The 13,976-nt window shown below is 53.9% G+C and overlaps 13 protein-coding genes across 14 annotated transcripts; 6 read left to right on the plus strand and 7 right to left on the minus strand.

Annotated features, from left to right (window-relative positions):
- Positions 1 to 959: 959 nt before the first annotated feature.
- KVP18_004162 (uncharacterized protein) lies at positions 960 to 1,973 on the plus strand (the record flags this gene model as incomplete). The annotated part of the gene is made up of 1 exon (XM_067956516.1): positions 960 to 1,973. The coding sequence occupies one exon, from the start codon at positions 960 to 962 to the stop codon at positions 1,971 to 1,973; it is 1,014 nt and encodes a 337-aa protein (XP_067809070.1).
- A 39-nt stretch (positions 1,974 to 2,012) lies between these two features.
- KVP18_004137 (uncharacterized protein) lies at positions 2,013 to 3,122 on the minus strand (the record flags this gene model as incomplete). The annotated part of the gene is made up of 1 exon (XM_067956476.1): positions 2,013 to 3,122. One exon carries the CDS (start codon positions 3,120 to 3,122, stop codon positions 2,013 to 2,015), a length of 1,110 nt encoding a protein of 369 aa, XP_067809033.1.
- A 50-nt stretch (positions 3,123 to 3,172) lies between these two features.
- On the plus strand, positions 3,173 to 3,676 carry KVP18_004142 (uncharacterized protein; the record flags this gene model as incomplete). Its single annotated transcript, XM_067956487.1, has 1 exon — positions 3,173 to 3,676. The coding sequence occupies one exon, from the start codon at positions 3,173 to 3,175 to the stop codon at positions 3,674 to 3,676; it is 504 nt and encodes a 167-aa protein (XP_067809044.1).
- Positions 3,677 to 3,703: 27 nt separating this feature from the next.
- Positions 3,704 to 4,081, minus strand: KVP18_004154 (uncharacterized protein; the record flags this gene model as incomplete). Its single annotated transcript, XM_067956505.1, has 1 exon — positions 3,704 to 4,081. One exon carries the CDS (start codon positions 4,079 to 4,081, stop codon positions 3,704 to 3,706), a length of 378 nt encoding a protein of 125 aa, XP_067809061.1.
- A 125-nt stretch (positions 4,082 to 4,206) lies between these two features.
- KVP18_004138 (uncharacterized protein) lies at positions 4,207 to 5,154 on the minus strand (the record flags this gene model as incomplete). The annotated part of the gene is made up of 1 exon (XM_067956477.1): positions 4,207 to 5,154. The coding sequence occupies one exon, from the start codon at positions 5,152 to 5,154 to the stop codon at positions 4,207 to 4,209; it is 948 nt and encodes a 315-aa protein (XP_067809034.1).
- Positions 5,155 to 5,221: 67 nt separating this feature from the next.
- KVP18_004172 (uncharacterized protein) lies at positions 5,222 to 7,063 on the minus strand (the record flags this gene model as incomplete). The annotated part of the gene is made up of 1 exon (XM_067956529.1): positions 5,222 to 7,063. The coding sequence occupies one exon, from the start codon at positions 7,061 to 7,063 to the stop codon at positions 5,222 to 5,224; it is 1,842 nt and encodes a 613-aa protein (XP_067809082.1).
- Positions 7,064 to 7,110: 47 nt separating this feature from the next.
- Positions 7,111 to 8,178, minus strand: KVP18_004159 (uncharacterized protein; the record flags this gene model as incomplete). 2 transcript variants are annotated; one of them, XM_067956513.1, is made up of 1 exon in its annotated part: positions 7,111 to 8,178. In XM_067956513.1, the coding sequence occupies one exon, from the start codon at positions 8,176 to 8,178 to the stop codon at positions 7,111 to 7,113; it is 1,068 nt and encodes a 355-aa protein (XP_067809067.1). The 2 variants fall into 2 exon arrangements, with proteins under 2 accessions (XP_067809067.1, XP_067809066.1); XM_067956512.1 differs by having other exon boundaries at positions 7,111 to 8,106.
- KVP18_005228 (uncharacterized protein) lies at positions 8,168 to 9,190 on the plus strand (the record flags this gene model as incomplete). The annotated part of the gene is made up of 1 exon (XM_067949624.1): positions 8,168 to 9,190. One exon carries the CDS (start codon positions 8,168 to 8,170, stop codon positions 9,188 to 9,190), a length of 1,023 nt encoding a protein of 340 aa, XP_067809084.1.
- A 166-nt stretch (positions 9,191 to 9,356) lies between these two features.
- KVP18_004156 (uncharacterized protein) lies at positions 9,357 to 9,686 on the plus strand (the record flags this gene model as incomplete). Its single annotated transcript, XM_067956509.1, has 1 exon — positions 9,357 to 9,686. The coding sequence occupies one exon, from the start codon at positions 9,357 to 9,359 to the stop codon at positions 9,684 to 9,686; it is 330 nt and encodes a 109-aa protein (XP_067809063.1).
- Positions 9,687 to 9,708: 22 nt separating this feature from the next.
- Positions 9,709 to 11,573, plus strand: KVP18_004160 (uncharacterized protein; the record flags this gene model as incomplete). Its single annotated transcript, XM_067956514.1, has 2 exons — positions 9,709 to 9,766; positions 9,832 to 11,573. 2 exons carry the CDS (start codon positions 9,709 to 9,711, stop codon positions 11,571 to 11,573), a joined length of 1,800 nt encoding a protein of 599 aa, XP_067809068.1.
- On the minus strand, positions 9,784 to 12,320 carry KVP18_005227 (uncharacterized protein; the record flags this gene model as incomplete). Its single annotated transcript, XM_067949623.1, has 3 exons — positions 9,784 to 10,971; positions 11,132 to 12,249; positions 12,278 to 12,320. The coding sequence occupies 3 exons, from the start codon at positions 12,318 to 12,320 to the stop codon at positions 9,784 to 9,786; spliced, it is 2,349 nt and encodes a 782-aa protein (XP_067809083.1).
- Positions 12,321 to 12,827: 507 nt separating this feature from the next.
- Positions 12,828 to 13,289, plus strand: KVP18_004166 (uncharacterized protein; the record flags this gene model as incomplete). The annotated part of the gene is made up of 1 exon (XM_067956522.1): positions 12,828 to 13,289. The coding sequence occupies one exon, from the start codon at positions 12,828 to 12,830 to the stop codon at positions 13,287 to 13,289; it is 462 nt and encodes a 153-aa protein (XP_067809075.1).
- A 60-nt stretch (positions 13,290 to 13,349) lies between these two features.
- KVP18_004148 (uncharacterized protein) lies at positions 13,350 to 13,934 on the minus strand (the record flags this gene model as incomplete). Its single annotated transcript, XM_067956495.1, has 1 exon — positions 13,350 to 13,934. The coding sequence occupies one exon, from the start codon at positions 13,932 to 13,934 to the stop codon at positions 13,350 to 13,352; it is 585 nt and encodes a 194-aa protein (XP_067809051.1).
- Between the last annotated feature and the right edge of the window lie 42 nt (positions 13,935 to 13,976).

The raw sequence follows: 13,976 nt of genomic DNA on the forward strand, positions 1-13,976 counted from the left end.
TGATTGGGATGAATCTGAAGACGTCGCTCTCCGAAATTCAACAACTGGATGAGATTCATAACCGGACTTCTTATGATGGTCTATGATCAAAAAGCTGATCAGGGGAAAAGTTACAGCGTAGCATGACTATAGAAAGAGAATGAGTTTCTCAGTGAAGACACAATCCGATTCTGATCAGGGTACGGGTGATTGGGATGAATATGGTTTTAGTTGCTGACTTCCGGATGTAACATTTTGAACTGAAGACGTCTCTTTCCGGGATTCAACAACTGGATGAGATTCATAACCGGACTTCTCATGACGGTCTATGATCAAAAAGCTGATCAGGGGAAAAGTTACAGCGTAGCATGACTATAGAAAGAGAATGAGTTTCTCAGTGAAGACACAATCCGATTCTGATCAGGGTACGGGTGATTGGGATGAATATGGTTTTAGTTGCTGACTTCCGGATGTAACATTTTGAACTGAAGACGTCGCTTTCTGGGATTCAACAACTGGATGAGATTCACAACCGGACTTCTCATGATGGTCTGGGAAAAGTTACAGCCTAGGATGACTATAGAAAGAGAATAAGTTTCTCAGTGAAGACACAATCCGAGTACGGGTTCCTAGTCCTACCGTCGAAGCCAGTCTAGTTCACAGGCTGCAAGCCCTAGGCTGTAAACAGAGCGGGGGCAAGTGGTATCTCGGAGGTCTGTACTGCAAATCTGTAGACTACTGAGTCTAGAAACACACAACTCTTGTCTGGATTCCGTCACTTTTGCCCTATCGGAGTAGTCTACGCAGTACAGACCTCTGAGGCGCCCCTTTCCGCTTGCTCTGTTTCCAGCCTAGGCCGGTCGTCACCAGTGACGACTTGGAGGGCGTGGCCTCGCTAGCGGACTTCTCATGGATGTCTGTGACCACAAGGTGTAAGAGAATGTTGACCATGAAGGTCGCAAAGAAAACCTGCCGTTTTGATGGAGGACAAGTACCACCAGCTCGTTCAGCGCGGCACGCGACCTAGGCGGAATAGTCTACCACTCTTCGTCGAAGGCGTCAGCTGCGACGCTGCGCAAGCAGCAGCGGTCAGTCTTGCGGTTTTGGTGGCGCTTGGACAGGTGGGGCTGTGCATGTACAGAATGAACATGCCCTTACGTGACGCCGTGTACTTCATGGTGATCAGCATGAGTACTACTGGGTACGGAGACATGTACTTCACCGTGGGGAATCGGGTTTGGGGCGGGGTTTACCTCTTCGCTGGGTCTGCGGTGGTCTCGGTGTGCGTCAGTGCGTGCCTGGTGATGCACAATGCGCAGGTGAAACCCAGCTTGGACTTGGACAGCACCGTGAGTGCTTCAGAGATTTTGAAGGCCAGTCGCGAAGTGCACTCTAATTTTTACAACGGCGCTTTTTACAGTTTGGTTGTGAGGATGTACCTTTGGTTGGCCGTGGGTACCGTCTCGGTGATGATTCTCGAGGGGTGGGGCTTAGTGGATAGCTTCTATTGGGCGTGTGTCACATTGTCGTGCACTGGGTACGGCGATATCTGTCCTCAGACCTCTGCTGGTCGCTGGTTCTGCTCCCTGTGGCTTGGTGTTGGGTGTGTGTTCCTGATGTCGAGCATCGCGCACATATCAACGTGGCCCCTGGAGCTTCGTCGACACCGGACTTTACAAACTGTCCTTGAGCGGGCAGGCACTCAGTTGGAGATCAACCAGATCCAGAACATGGTCAACTCGATAGAGATGCGAATGTTGAAAGGTCACAATGCCGACGTCAACGACAACATCTCTAGGTCGGAGTTCATTGTGTGGTTCCTGCTGAACATGCAGAGCGTGCATATGGACGAGGTCCAGGTCGCAGGATGGGTCTTTGACTGCTTGGACCATACAGGGGACAACGTTATCACATTGGATGACGCCCGAGCCTCCTTGGAAATGCGTCAGCATTCGCTATCTTCAAAGTTTAAGTCGCTAGATTTAGTGATATGATTCGCGAACTCATGTCTGTCACTATTTTACCGTACTGCATCAACACACCTTCTTTGCTGTATTCTGCAGTCCGCAGCCCAGGCACTTTACGTGGAATGTCGACCTGCTCTTACCGCACTCGAGGGATTCTTTCATTTCAGAGATGTGGAATTTGGCTTGCAAGAAGTCGTGCAGGTTGTCGATCATCGCGGCGGAGTAGGGAGTGAGGTGCCCCAGCACCACCTGAGACACCTCGACTTCATCCGCAGCGGCCATCCACAGCAGCGGGAAAACTTGCAGGTTGGAATCGCAAACGCCGCCTACGGAAATCTCTAACAGCAGGCGCTGAGCACATTTTCTGCCGAGGTACTCGAAGGGTGTTTCACCTCCAACCTCGGCCTTCGGGTCGTACTCTACGAAGGATCCTTTGCTGAGACCGTTGATGGTTTCCGCCATGAGACACAAGCCAAAGCCGTGCCCTTCTCCCTTTCCGACGTCCTGGTAGATCCAAACATCCGGCAAAAGTGCATGTAACACACCGCGAGCGCTATCCATTGTACGCCGAGCGAACGCTGGATTGACACCTCTGGTGTAAGCTAGTCCTCTCACACGTTTGAATCGTTGGACTTCGGTGGCGTTCAAGGGGGGAATCTTGTACAGTGACTGAGCTGTGAAGGTTACTTGACCGTTCTGACCTCCAGGGAGACCGCGCCGGTCTACTGACAACGATACAGTCCACTCCGGCAGGCAACGTTTGAAAAATGGCAGAGCTGTTATTCGGTAGTAGTCAACAGGCGGATCAGAGCTGACCTCGACGCCTCCGTTGGTGCACCCCATCAGCCTCGCCCCATTGAAGCCGTCTTTGGAGAAAGGGGCAACCATCAGTAAAAACTCCAGGAAGTAAGATATGCATCTAGATTGGCCACAGTTGAAGCTCATCTCCCCTCCTATCAGGCGCCCGGGATCGAAGGACACTTGGGTGCCGGAGGAGTCGATCGTGACCTCTGTTCCGTCGGTGCAACGGTCTATCAACTCCAGCACCTTCGTCTCATATGCTCGGATGCCGGGGCTTGCTGCATTCACCCGAATGTCCGTGAACGTTATCGGCTTTTGGCTCACAAGAGAGAGGGCGAGTCTCTGCCGGAACCACCTGACGCCTTCGTATTCCATAAATGGGCCTTTCCCCACGGTTTGTTGGGTGACCGGTAGCTAATGGTTATATGCGCTTGTTGTGTCTTTTGTCCATCGCTTACGCCACTGTTTTGGACGATCTCGCCAGAGAAAGTCCGGCGTCCCTCTCAAAGAGCATCAGCTTCCTCCGAGAAGACTACGATTTCATGGCTCGCGTTCTACCACAAGGGACCCACGCAGCAGTATTTCTGCCCACAAATGTGTCGTGGCCCCTTCTCCGACAGGAAGCCCACAAACCACAGGAAGAACGCATCGCATCCGACACCCAACGCAAACTCACACTGCAGCACTTTGTAGAGCTTCCGTTCGCTGGGGGACTGGCTACGCTGAAGATGCTGGCAGAGGCAAACGGGGGGATCCTTCGGACTATGGGCGGGTCCAACCTGCGACTGGGCGACGACGGACACGCGTGCAGCGGTCGAGTGGGCGAGGACTTCCAGTTTGAGCAGGCTGCCTCCTCCTGCTTTAAATTCAAGGCTGTTAAGATGAACGTCGGTAGCTTCGACGTGTATAGTGCTGACTACACACAATAGTGAGGCTGCTACATAATAGCCATGCTTCTAGCGTCGTCTTTCGCTGTGCACACGCTCTCGAGGCTCTCGACGCTCACGCGTATCTCTTCTCTCAGGTTTCTTCCGCTCAGTGAGCTGCTTTCGCAATTCAACAGCTTTACGCTCCACTTCCTCTTCATCCAACCCTTCGTCCTCCCACTCTTCCATTTTCTCAGCCACCTGAGCCTCCAGCTTCCTCTTCTCCTCATGTTTCAGAATCTCGTCGTTCTGGCGCCGTTCGCGATGCGGAGTTGGTGTTTTCTTGTTGATTAGTTGCTGTTTGACTTCCGAGTCGTGGCGTCGGGTTTTTACGAAGCTGAGGTTCTTCTTGACGTAGCCAGAGGTGCCTGATCCTCTGGGAGTTGGAAGACCTACACCATTGAACATTCGCTCCGACTATTGCCGAATATATCAACGCTTGGAGGAAAACGAGTAGAGGGACATTCTTTTGTAGATGTGGTGGTGAGCTTTCGTACTTGGCGTACCTACAGGTGCTACAATTCCACAAGGAGTCACAAAATATGCAATCGCCCTTTGACTGAAGTCACATCAGCATCGCCCTTCCGTTGTAAAATATCGCTGATCTCCCCATGAACTCTGTCAAAGCAGCCCAGGCCTTCAGTCATCAGAGGACTTCCGATTTGTACGGCCGACGCCCCAACTAGGAGGTACTCAAAGGCATCCTTTCCGCTGGTAACGCCCCCCACACCAACGATGTCTACTCGCGATCCGAGCCTCTCGTAAAAAGCTCTGGTGTTGGCCAGTCCGATAGGTTTGATGTAACTGCCGGAGAGGCCGCCAAACCCGCCTTTAGGTTTGATTACAGGCGTCTCAGTCTCATAGTCCACGACGAGTGCGTTTCCGACAGAGTTGACGGTGGTGAGGAACCTTACACTTGAATAGTCACGAATGACGTCTGCCATCGCATCGAAGTGGCTCATGTCGAAGTATGGAGGCAGCTTCAACCCTAATGGGACGGGACCTCCGATCTCGCTTATAATTCGAAGTGTCTCGCGCGTTTGCTGGACGTCATAGCCTACCTGTGGCTTCCCTGCGATATTGGGACAGGACAGGTTGATCTCGAGGAGGTCCGGAGGTGTTTCCGAATACTGAAAAGCATCCACCATTCGCTTATTGGCATCAAGCGTGAGACCGCTGACGCTTACACACACGGGCTTGGCGCAATTGACCTTCAAAGCCGGCACCGCTGATAGGTAGTACTCGTACCCTTCGTTAGGTAGGCCCATTGCTTGCAGTCCACCTAGAGGTAACTCAGCCCAGCGAGGTTCGGGGTTCCCTGAGCGCGCGTGCAACGTGCAGCTCTTCGTTGTGATTACGGAGCTCCCGGAAATGCCGATCTCACGCAACTCATTTAGTGTTGAACAAATTGGTCCACTAGCATTGAATGCAAACCGCTCCAACGGCACCCCAGCAACCGAAGTTTCCAAACTCACCACCATTAACTGCTAATAATTGTCTGTGGCTGACATCCCATGATTCAGAGTGCTGACATCCCATAATTCAGCGTTACACAAACGAAAGCTCATGAGCTAGTAATTCAGTTTCCTCCAGCAGCGTCTCCAGATGAGTTTCCAACGCGGTCACCCAGAAACTCTCGTCCGTAGGGTCCAGTCCAAACGGCTGCAGCAGCTCCTGGAAGTTCTTAGACCCACCGGCAGACAGGAACTCTAGGAGTTTGGGTTCGAAGCCGTTCTTCTCCTTCAAGTAGACACTGTACAGAGACCCTACGACAAGGTCAGCAAAAGCATATGCATAGACGTAGAATGGGACGTGATGGAAGTGGCTGACATAAGACCACAGCAGCTCCATATCCTCGTATGCGTCGAAGACTTCACCCTCCTCGCCGTAGTACAGCTTGGTGGCCTCCATCCACATCTTGGAGTATTGCTCCGTGCCAACTCTACCATCCACACGCGCCGTATGCGCTTTCTCCTCGAAGAAGTCAAACGAGCACTGACGAACGACCGTGTTGACGATGTCGTCAACCTTCTGCATGAGCATAGCCAGGCGATCCTCCTTCGATTTCTTGGCGAGCATCGACCGGAATACAACCATCTCGCCGAACGTCGACGCCACCTCAGCCAACGTCAACGGCGTGTCCATCAGCAGCGGTCCGACTGAATAGGCCAGGTAGAAGTGGCAGCCGTGCCCACTCTCGTGCGCTAGTGTTGACACGTCTCTCGAGGACCCGTCAAAGTTAAGCAGCTGGAAGGGTCCGATTTCAGGGGTGACAGGGTGGCAGAATGCTCCACCACGCTTGCCTTTCTGAATGGGAGCATCGATTCTCTCTTCGGCCACCATCTGATCGAAAAGCTCTCGGAACTTTGGCGAAAACGCCTCATAGCCCTCGCGAACGATTTCTACTGCCTCAGACCACGTGAATTCCGGACCCTCCTTCCTCTGGAGGCCGAGCGGAGCATTGCGGTCAGCCCAGGTGAACCTGTCCACGTTCTGGGTTTTCTTCAGAATGGACTTCTTCAGCTTGTAGTACCGCTTGCAGAGCTCGACCCCCTTAGATCGCACGGCCTTCAAAAGGGCCACGACTGTGTCGTCATCAACGTCGTTATCGAGGTTCCTGGATGACCGCAACGTAGAGTATTTCCTCTCCTCCTTTTCAATGTGCCACTTGCCACTGACCACGTTGAGGGAGAGGGCCGCGAACTCGTCAATTCGGTTGGACCTCAACCCGTTATTCAACGCTCTCAGAGCGCTACGACGCACAGCAGGGTCAGCGTTCATGGTTTTGCTCAGAAGGCTTTCCATTGGCATCTTCTGTCCGTCGTACTCCATATCAGCCGTGGAAAGAATCTTATCGTACCATTCGACGACTGGGCTGGAGCCTACCCAGGGACCCCGTAGACTTAGCGCCCTCTCAACATTCTTGGAGAGGAGGTGAGGCTGCCTCTTTCGGATGTTCATTACAAACGGTCTAAAATCTGCTACTCGTTTCCCCTCCAACTCGGCTTCCGATGATAGAAACGATTCAACGAGTTCCTGTTCCAAATCCGCCACTTCCAAGGTGTAAAACGTGAGGTGGTTGCTTTCGATGGCTGACATGGAGGCAGACAGGGCAGACTGTCGCTTCGCAGCATCCACATTGTCCTGCTGTGTGGCAAACGACAAGTACACGAAGGCAGAGAGATTTCCAACCTTCACGATGATCGCTTCGTAGTCGAGAATGGCTTGTAGGAAAACGGTCGGAGACGTTGATAGTTTGAACTCGTACTGCTGTTGGAAATTCTCAGCGTCCTTTCGAAATGACTCTACGTCCTCATCCAACTGCAGATCAAAGATGTCCGTTCGGCCGAAATGACGTTCGAGATTCCATCTGGGGAGGGCTGAAGACATTGCAAACAAAATGAAGTTTAACCAACGCATGTTGATGTATCGTATATTCACTCAAATAAAGTGAGACCCAAACTCTCTTCATCCGACTCCTCCTCTGGTAAACTTCGTTGAAGAAGGCATCTATGTCGGCTGTACCACCCGATGCGGTCGCTGGTGCCTGCGCGACGACGCCTCATCTCGCCGGCTACGTCGCGGAACTCCGACATTGAAGAGCTTGCCGCGAGCTTGTCGCGGAGGTCTGTGTGGACCTGCAGACCTGTGTAGAGAAAACGAAACAGGTGAGATTTGACTTGAGGCATGAGACTGGGCAGGGAGTTGCAAAGGTCGAGGTACTCGTGTGCAAGTTTATCTGTGTCGGTAATAGATTCGTCAGCGAAAAGGGCAGGGTTCTCGAGCAGAGCCTCAGCAGACATCACAGCATCGACTCCGGTGTTACGCATCATCCTTTCAGCGTCCTGACGGGTCTCAATCCCTCCGTTACCGATGACGGGCACGTTACATGCGCATTTCACAGCCTTTATCACCTCCCAATCACACTCGCCAGTATTCTGACCTTTGGCCTCTCGGAAACGGCCGTGAACGCAAATTGCTGAGACGCCAGCCTTCTCAAGCCTTCTAACTAAGCCCAGCGTGCGACTGTAGGTGCTGTCATCACCTGGCACCTTTCTAATCTTCACAGTAACGGGCAGATCCTGCCCCCTTACGAGCGTTGAGACTATGGACTCAATGAGATCTGGGTCCTCCAAAAGGAACGCACCGTAGTGCCCCTGACGAGCGATGCCTTGAGGGCAACCAAGGTTGATGTCGATGGCGTCTGCCATATCCTTCGTTACCAGTCGTGCGGCACGGAGGAGAGTTTCAGGATCATTGCCGCAAAAATGTGCAAACAGCGGGCGATCTTCAGCAGTCGGCGCCGGGAAGTACTTAGCTCTGTACTTGGCATCCTCGCTAAACAGTCGCGCGTGCAACATCGGGGTGTAGGCTAACTGACATCCGTAGCGCCTAGTAAGGACTCGGAAGGCGGCTTCAGATTGCTCCACCATCGGAGCGCAAACGAATAGTGGAGTCCCGAGCTGCTCTCTCCACCAGATCATAATCACGAAAATGAGCCTCATCGACTGCAACCAACCTCCAACGGACGGTATCACTAGACTGCGCTTCAACTACAACGACAAGTCACTGCTGGCGACATCCTGGGACGGCAGTGCTCATCTCTTCAACCCGCACAGCGGTGAACCTCAAGCCAAGGTTCCGCTCGGATCTCCCGTGCTCGATGGTGTGTGGCTAAAGGACAATCGGTCCTTCGTTGCCGGTACGCTTGCCGGTGAGGTGACGTTGGTGGATGCGACTCACGAGCAGAAAACTGTAATCGGCACCCACGAAGGGGCGGCTCGATGTGTGAGCTTCGACCGCGACACTGGGTTGGTTTTCTCAGGTGGTTGGGGGGGAGACTTACAGGTGTATGACACGCGGGTAGGGGCTCCGGTGGTCACGGTCAACCTTCCAAGCAAGGTGTACTGTTTGGACGTCAGCGGTCGTAGCTCCTACGTCTGTGCGGGTCTGGCAGACAAGTCTGTGCAGGTGTTCGACATTCGCAGCCTCAATGAGCCCATGGACGTCAAAGATAGCGTCCTTAAATTTCAACTCCGATCACTCGCATGCTTCCCCGACGGCAGGGGCTTTGCGGCAGGGAGCATTGAGGGAAAGGTGGCCTGGGAGTACTTCGATGGCCAAATTCCGGAGGGACAGAAATCGTACGTGTTTAAGTGTCATAGGGAAAAGTACCAGCAAGGAGGTGAAGCCGTCTGGCCAGTCAATACGCTGGCATGCCACCCTGTATACGGGTCTTTCGTGACGGGAGGCGGTGATGGTACGGCTCATCTATGGGATGGCAGGAACAGGAAAAGGCTGTGGAAGCTACCGAAGCCCATGTTAACGTCGATATCTGCATCGGCATTGTCGTCAGACGACTTGCTAGCTATGGGAGTTTCGTACGACTACAGTCAAGGTCCCCAACCACCAGCAAGACCTCAGCATAATGCCACTGAGAAGGACGTACTGCTCACATCACGAATTGTCATCCGCAGCATGAAGACTGAGGAAGTTGAGCCCAAGATGGTTGAATGATACGTACATCGCGGATTAATTCTAGCCAAACGGTGTTCTATTAGACATCTGTCCTTGTTGCCTTTTTCGACGGTTCCTTAACCCCCCACCGGTACTGTTCATGCCGACATTTGGTTGTGCGGGGGCGAAGACCTGTGCACCTGATTGGCGCCAAGCATTCTGATCGATGTTGCCGCCTGGCGAGAAAACGTTCATGTTGAAGCGGGTGGCGGCTTGCTCTTCTGGGGTGGGGGTGGAGGTCCCAAAGCCAGAGGAGCTGAAGGAGCCGAAACCAGAGGAGACGAAGCCGGAGGAGCCGAAGCCGGAGGAGCCGAAGCCAGAAGAGCCGAAGCCAGAGGAGCCGAAGCCGGAGGAGCCGAAGCCAGAAGAGCCGAAGCCAGAAGAGCCGAAGCCAGAAGAGCCGAAGCCAGATGGAGGTTCGGAAGCCTCGTTCCTTTTGGGCGCTGGATTGACGAGAGGGGCGTCATCGACGTCTCTCTGTCGCTTGTTTCTTTGATCAGGAGGCAAAGACCCTGCAAATGCACCACTGGACTCGCCGAAACCGGAGCCAAAGGCGGCAGCAGGTGTACCAAACGGGTTTCCATTACCAGAGGTTACCGAGAAAGTAGTGCTCGATCCTTGAACGGAGGAAAGAGCTCCAGTTCCAAACAAGCTACCGGAAGAAGCTCCAAAAGCGTTCCCTGAGTTGGAGGCTCCGAAGACACTTCCAGACGATGCTGCTCCGGTTCCAAACAAGCTACCAGATGAAGATCCAAAAGCGTTCCCTGAGCTGGATGCTCCGAAGACACCGCTGGATGAAGCAGCTGTAGCTCCAAAGAGGTTGCTAGAGGAGGCTCCAAACGTAGTAGGAGTTCCAAAGCCTCCAGAAGAGGAAGCTCCAGTTCCAAACAAGCTACCAGATGAAGATCCAAAAGCGTTCCCTGAGCTGGATGCTCCGAAGACACCGCCGGATGAAGCAGCTGTAGCTCCAAAGAGGTTGCTAGAGGAGGCTCCAAACGTAGTAGGAGTTCCAAAGCCTCCAGAAGAGGAAGCTCCAGTTCCAAACAAGCTACCAGATGAAGGTCCAAAAGCGTTCCCTGAGCTGGATGCTCCGAAGAGACTGCCAGATGAAGCTCCGGTTCCAAACAAGCTACCAGATGAAGATTCAAAAGCGTTCCCTGAGCTGGATGCTCCGAAGACACTGCCGGATGAGGCAGCTGCAGCTCCAAAGAGGTTGCTAGACGAGGCTCCAAACGTAGTAGGAGTTCCAAAGCCTCCAGAGGAGGAAGCTCCGGACCCAAATAAGCTAGCAGATGAAGATCCAAAGGCGTTCCCTGAGCTGGATGCTCCAAAGACACTGTTGGATGGGGCAGCTGCAGCTCCAAAGAGGTTGCTCGATGAGGCTCCAAACGTAGTAGGAGTTCCAAAGCCTCCAGAGGAGGAAGCTCCAGTTCCAAACAAGGTACCAGATGAAGCTCCGAAGGCGTTCTCTGAGCTGGATGCTCCGAAGAGACTGCCGGATGAGGCAGCTGTAGCTCCAAAGAGGTTGCTAGAGGAGGCTCCAAACGTAGTTGGAGCTCCAAAGCCTCCAGAGGAGGAAGCTCCGGTTCCAAACAAGCTAGCAGATGAAGCTCCAAAAGCGATCCCTGAGCTGGCCGCTCCGAAGAGACTGCCGGATGAGGCAGCTGTAGCTCCAAAGAGGTTGCTAGAGGAGGCTCCAAACGTAGTTGGAGCTCCAAAGCCTCCAGAGGAGGAAGCTCCGGTTCCAAACAAGCTAGCAGATGAAGCTCCAAAAGCGATCCCTGAGCTGGCCGCTCCGAATCCCCCGAACGCTCCCAAATCCCCAGGGCCACTAGAGTCGGCAAATGACGTCGAAGATGAAGAAACCGCAGATGAAGTTCCAAACAAACTGCCGTTTGAAGCTCCAAAGGGCCCAAGAGTCGAATCAGACGGATCAGTTACCTGGTTGCCGGAAATCTGTCCAAAAATATTTCCAGCCAGAGTAGTGTCAGACCTGTCATCTTCGAATCCATTGTCGGCGAACTCCGCATCCTCCACGGGGACTAGACAAGGCTTGTCCTTGTTCTTTAACCACCATGGCACCTCCTCCACGACCGTTTCAGGTTCAATTGACGGAGCTGCTTCAGAGTCTGTTTCACAGCCATTATCGGCGAACTCCGCATCCTCCACAGGGACTAGACAAGGCTTGTCCTTGTTCTTTAACCACCATGGTACCTCCTCAGTGGTTGTTGGTTGCGCATCGGGAGGGGGGTCCCCCTTCTCGCGCGGCACAGTGAACAAAGGTTTGCTTGTGGAGACCGCAACCTTGACCCCGTCTCCCTTGCCGAAAACGAACAGCGCCTCCGACTTCTGGGAGAACCGCAAGCCCGTAGAGCAGGGCTGAGGGACCTCGCCTGAGGGGGGCTCTATGGGGGACACGTCGTCGGCACCTGGCGTGGTCGGGGGGAATTTGGGAGGCGCACACGTTGGGAACAGATCCGATTCCATGACTGGCCTAATATTTGTCGACTCAGCGACAGCTCGCTGCTGGGACCGCGGTTTGAACAGGGGCACATACTCGACGGATCGCGGCAAGTCGGATGTCAGGTCCTTGGGGGGCTTATGTAGCTGCAGCTTGTTCTGCAACCTATCTGTGGTGGTGGTTTTCTCGATGGCCCTCTGTACGAGTGCGTTAGAGCAATGCTTGGCGACAAAGGCGTCGACGTCGGACGAGCTCATGACCGGCTCCAGGTACTTCGGCGGAAGTCGGCTCTCACGCTGCGCTTGCACGGGCTCCGGGAGAACGTCCACGCTCAAGCGTCGGCGTTTGGGAAGCCGCTCCACGTAGGGTTCGTTGTAGATGGCATTCTCATCCACGCCAGAATGCTCATACGGAGCTAACAGATCAGCTGTATATCCCCGGAGCAGCCCAAATGCGCCACCAATCGCTCCGCCCACGGCGCTGGTAACGCTGGTAGTGGCCGACCGCAGAAGGCCCACCGCGGAGCCTACACGACGACTTACAGGCGATAAATCTGTCCGGCGCGCAGGTGTCGTCTGAGGAGGAATCACCTCCGTGTCTGCATAAGATGCGCTCCCTGGCCTCACGTCGACGCGCGTAAGCGCCTGGTGTGTGAAGGAAATGTTCCATGGGCGATTGTGGACCTGTCATCGGTCTGAGACCCACAGCAGGCTCCGGAGCAAACCATGGGTCGTACGGTTGGCTGCGTCGCTGCAGGCGCCTGCAAGCGAGACCTGTTGAAGGCACTCGGGCGTGATGGCTGGCGCTTAAGGCAGGGTAATGCGTCGGAGTCTCGGACCGGCTGTCTCGAGCAGATGAGATCTCGCGCAGCCGATTCATGTGCTGGCAGCAGCAAGGCTGCACTCTGCACCTGCAAGGCTCGGCCCTATGAGGCGGGGTGAACGCGTCTCGGTGCCTGTCCGATCGGATTACGCTCTTGTAGGGGCTGCCGGTCTTCCACCTCGTTGCCATCGAAAATGCTCGGATTTAGAAAACGCTGTTTGGACTGGAGCCAGTCTATCAGAGGCTGTCGTCTGGTCGTGTGCATTTGGTTGCGTTAATCGTCTCATAGTTCGAAACTGAATCTGAGAATGCGTGTGTTGAGGAGGGGTGCCAACAGATGTGAAATGGCCAATTATGCTACCAGTCCTTTCCCAGACGAAGGTGCTACCCGTCCTCAGTAGAGTTTGGAGACGGGAGCCTCAGGGGCTTCTGAGCCGTCGATTCCACGGAGAGTGGAATGAGAACGCACCTAAAGTACCTGTGGACTACCTTCTCAAAGATGGGAGCCAGAGAACAGTGGACGTCCCAATCGGCACCACAGTGCTTGATGCGGCGCACCACTATGATATCGACCTGGAAGGTGCTTGCGAGGCGTCCTTGGCATGTTCAACATGTCACGTCATCCTTGACAGGGAGTCGTTTGACAAACTGCCTCCTGCAAGCGACAGAGAGGATGATTTGCTCAACATGGCTCCTTGCTTGCAAGAAACCTCTCGTTTGGGGTGTCAAGTGAAGTGTCTTCCGAATATGAGGGTCAAGCTACCCAGGACCACATTGAATTTCTACGTGGATGGGTTCGTCCCAAAGCCTCATTGATCGTCATGGAAGCTAAACCTTCCTGTTTTTACATTCCCAATGCCTCCCAATACCATCCGCTCATCCTCGATCGAACCTCTGCTTGCCCACCTCACTGCGAACTTGAGCCTCGGCCATCGCAGCGTTCAGCGTCGTGTCGCCACGAACCTTCTTCTTGCCGGCCTTCGCTTTGGCAGCGAGCTTAGCGCGTGCTGCTGTCACTGTGGCCTCATCCAAGACGGGGACGTCGGGGGTGGAGTCCTCTTCGTTTGGGGAGGCCAGAGTTTTCTTAGCTGACTTCTTCTTCTTCTTGTTCTTCTTGTCGGTGCTGGCACCCATCAAACTCTCTAAAAACGCCAGATCGTCTTTCTTGTTGACGGCAGGCTTCTCTTTAGGTGCTGCTTTCATCGGGAGGTCGGCAGCAAGGTCAACCAGTTTAACGTCCTCACCAGGTTCCGAGTCGCTCAGGCTCACAGAACACGAATCAGAGTCGCTTGACATGTCAGCCCACCGCTTCTCCCCTTGGCCTCCAGCCTCTCGTCGACGAGCGCGCTCCTCGTTTCGCATCTGCCGCTTCGCCGCCTTCCTCTCCTCCATCTCGGTGGTCACAAGTACGTCGAACGCGTTGTTGAGCTTGGAAGGTTGCTTGGGTTGGGGAGTGTACATGGGAAATTTGGTTTTTCTAAGGAATGGGTCGGAAGACTGAAG

This window comes from the organism of the source record quoted next, assembly GCF_019968955.1.
Source record: "MAG: Porospora cf. gigantea A chromosome Unknown PgA_NODE_38_length_58328_cov_340.763, whole genome shotgun sequence".
NCBI classification, from domain to species: Eukaryota; Apicomplexa; class Conoidasida; order Eugregarinorida; family Porosporidae; genus Porospora; species Porospora cf. gigantea A.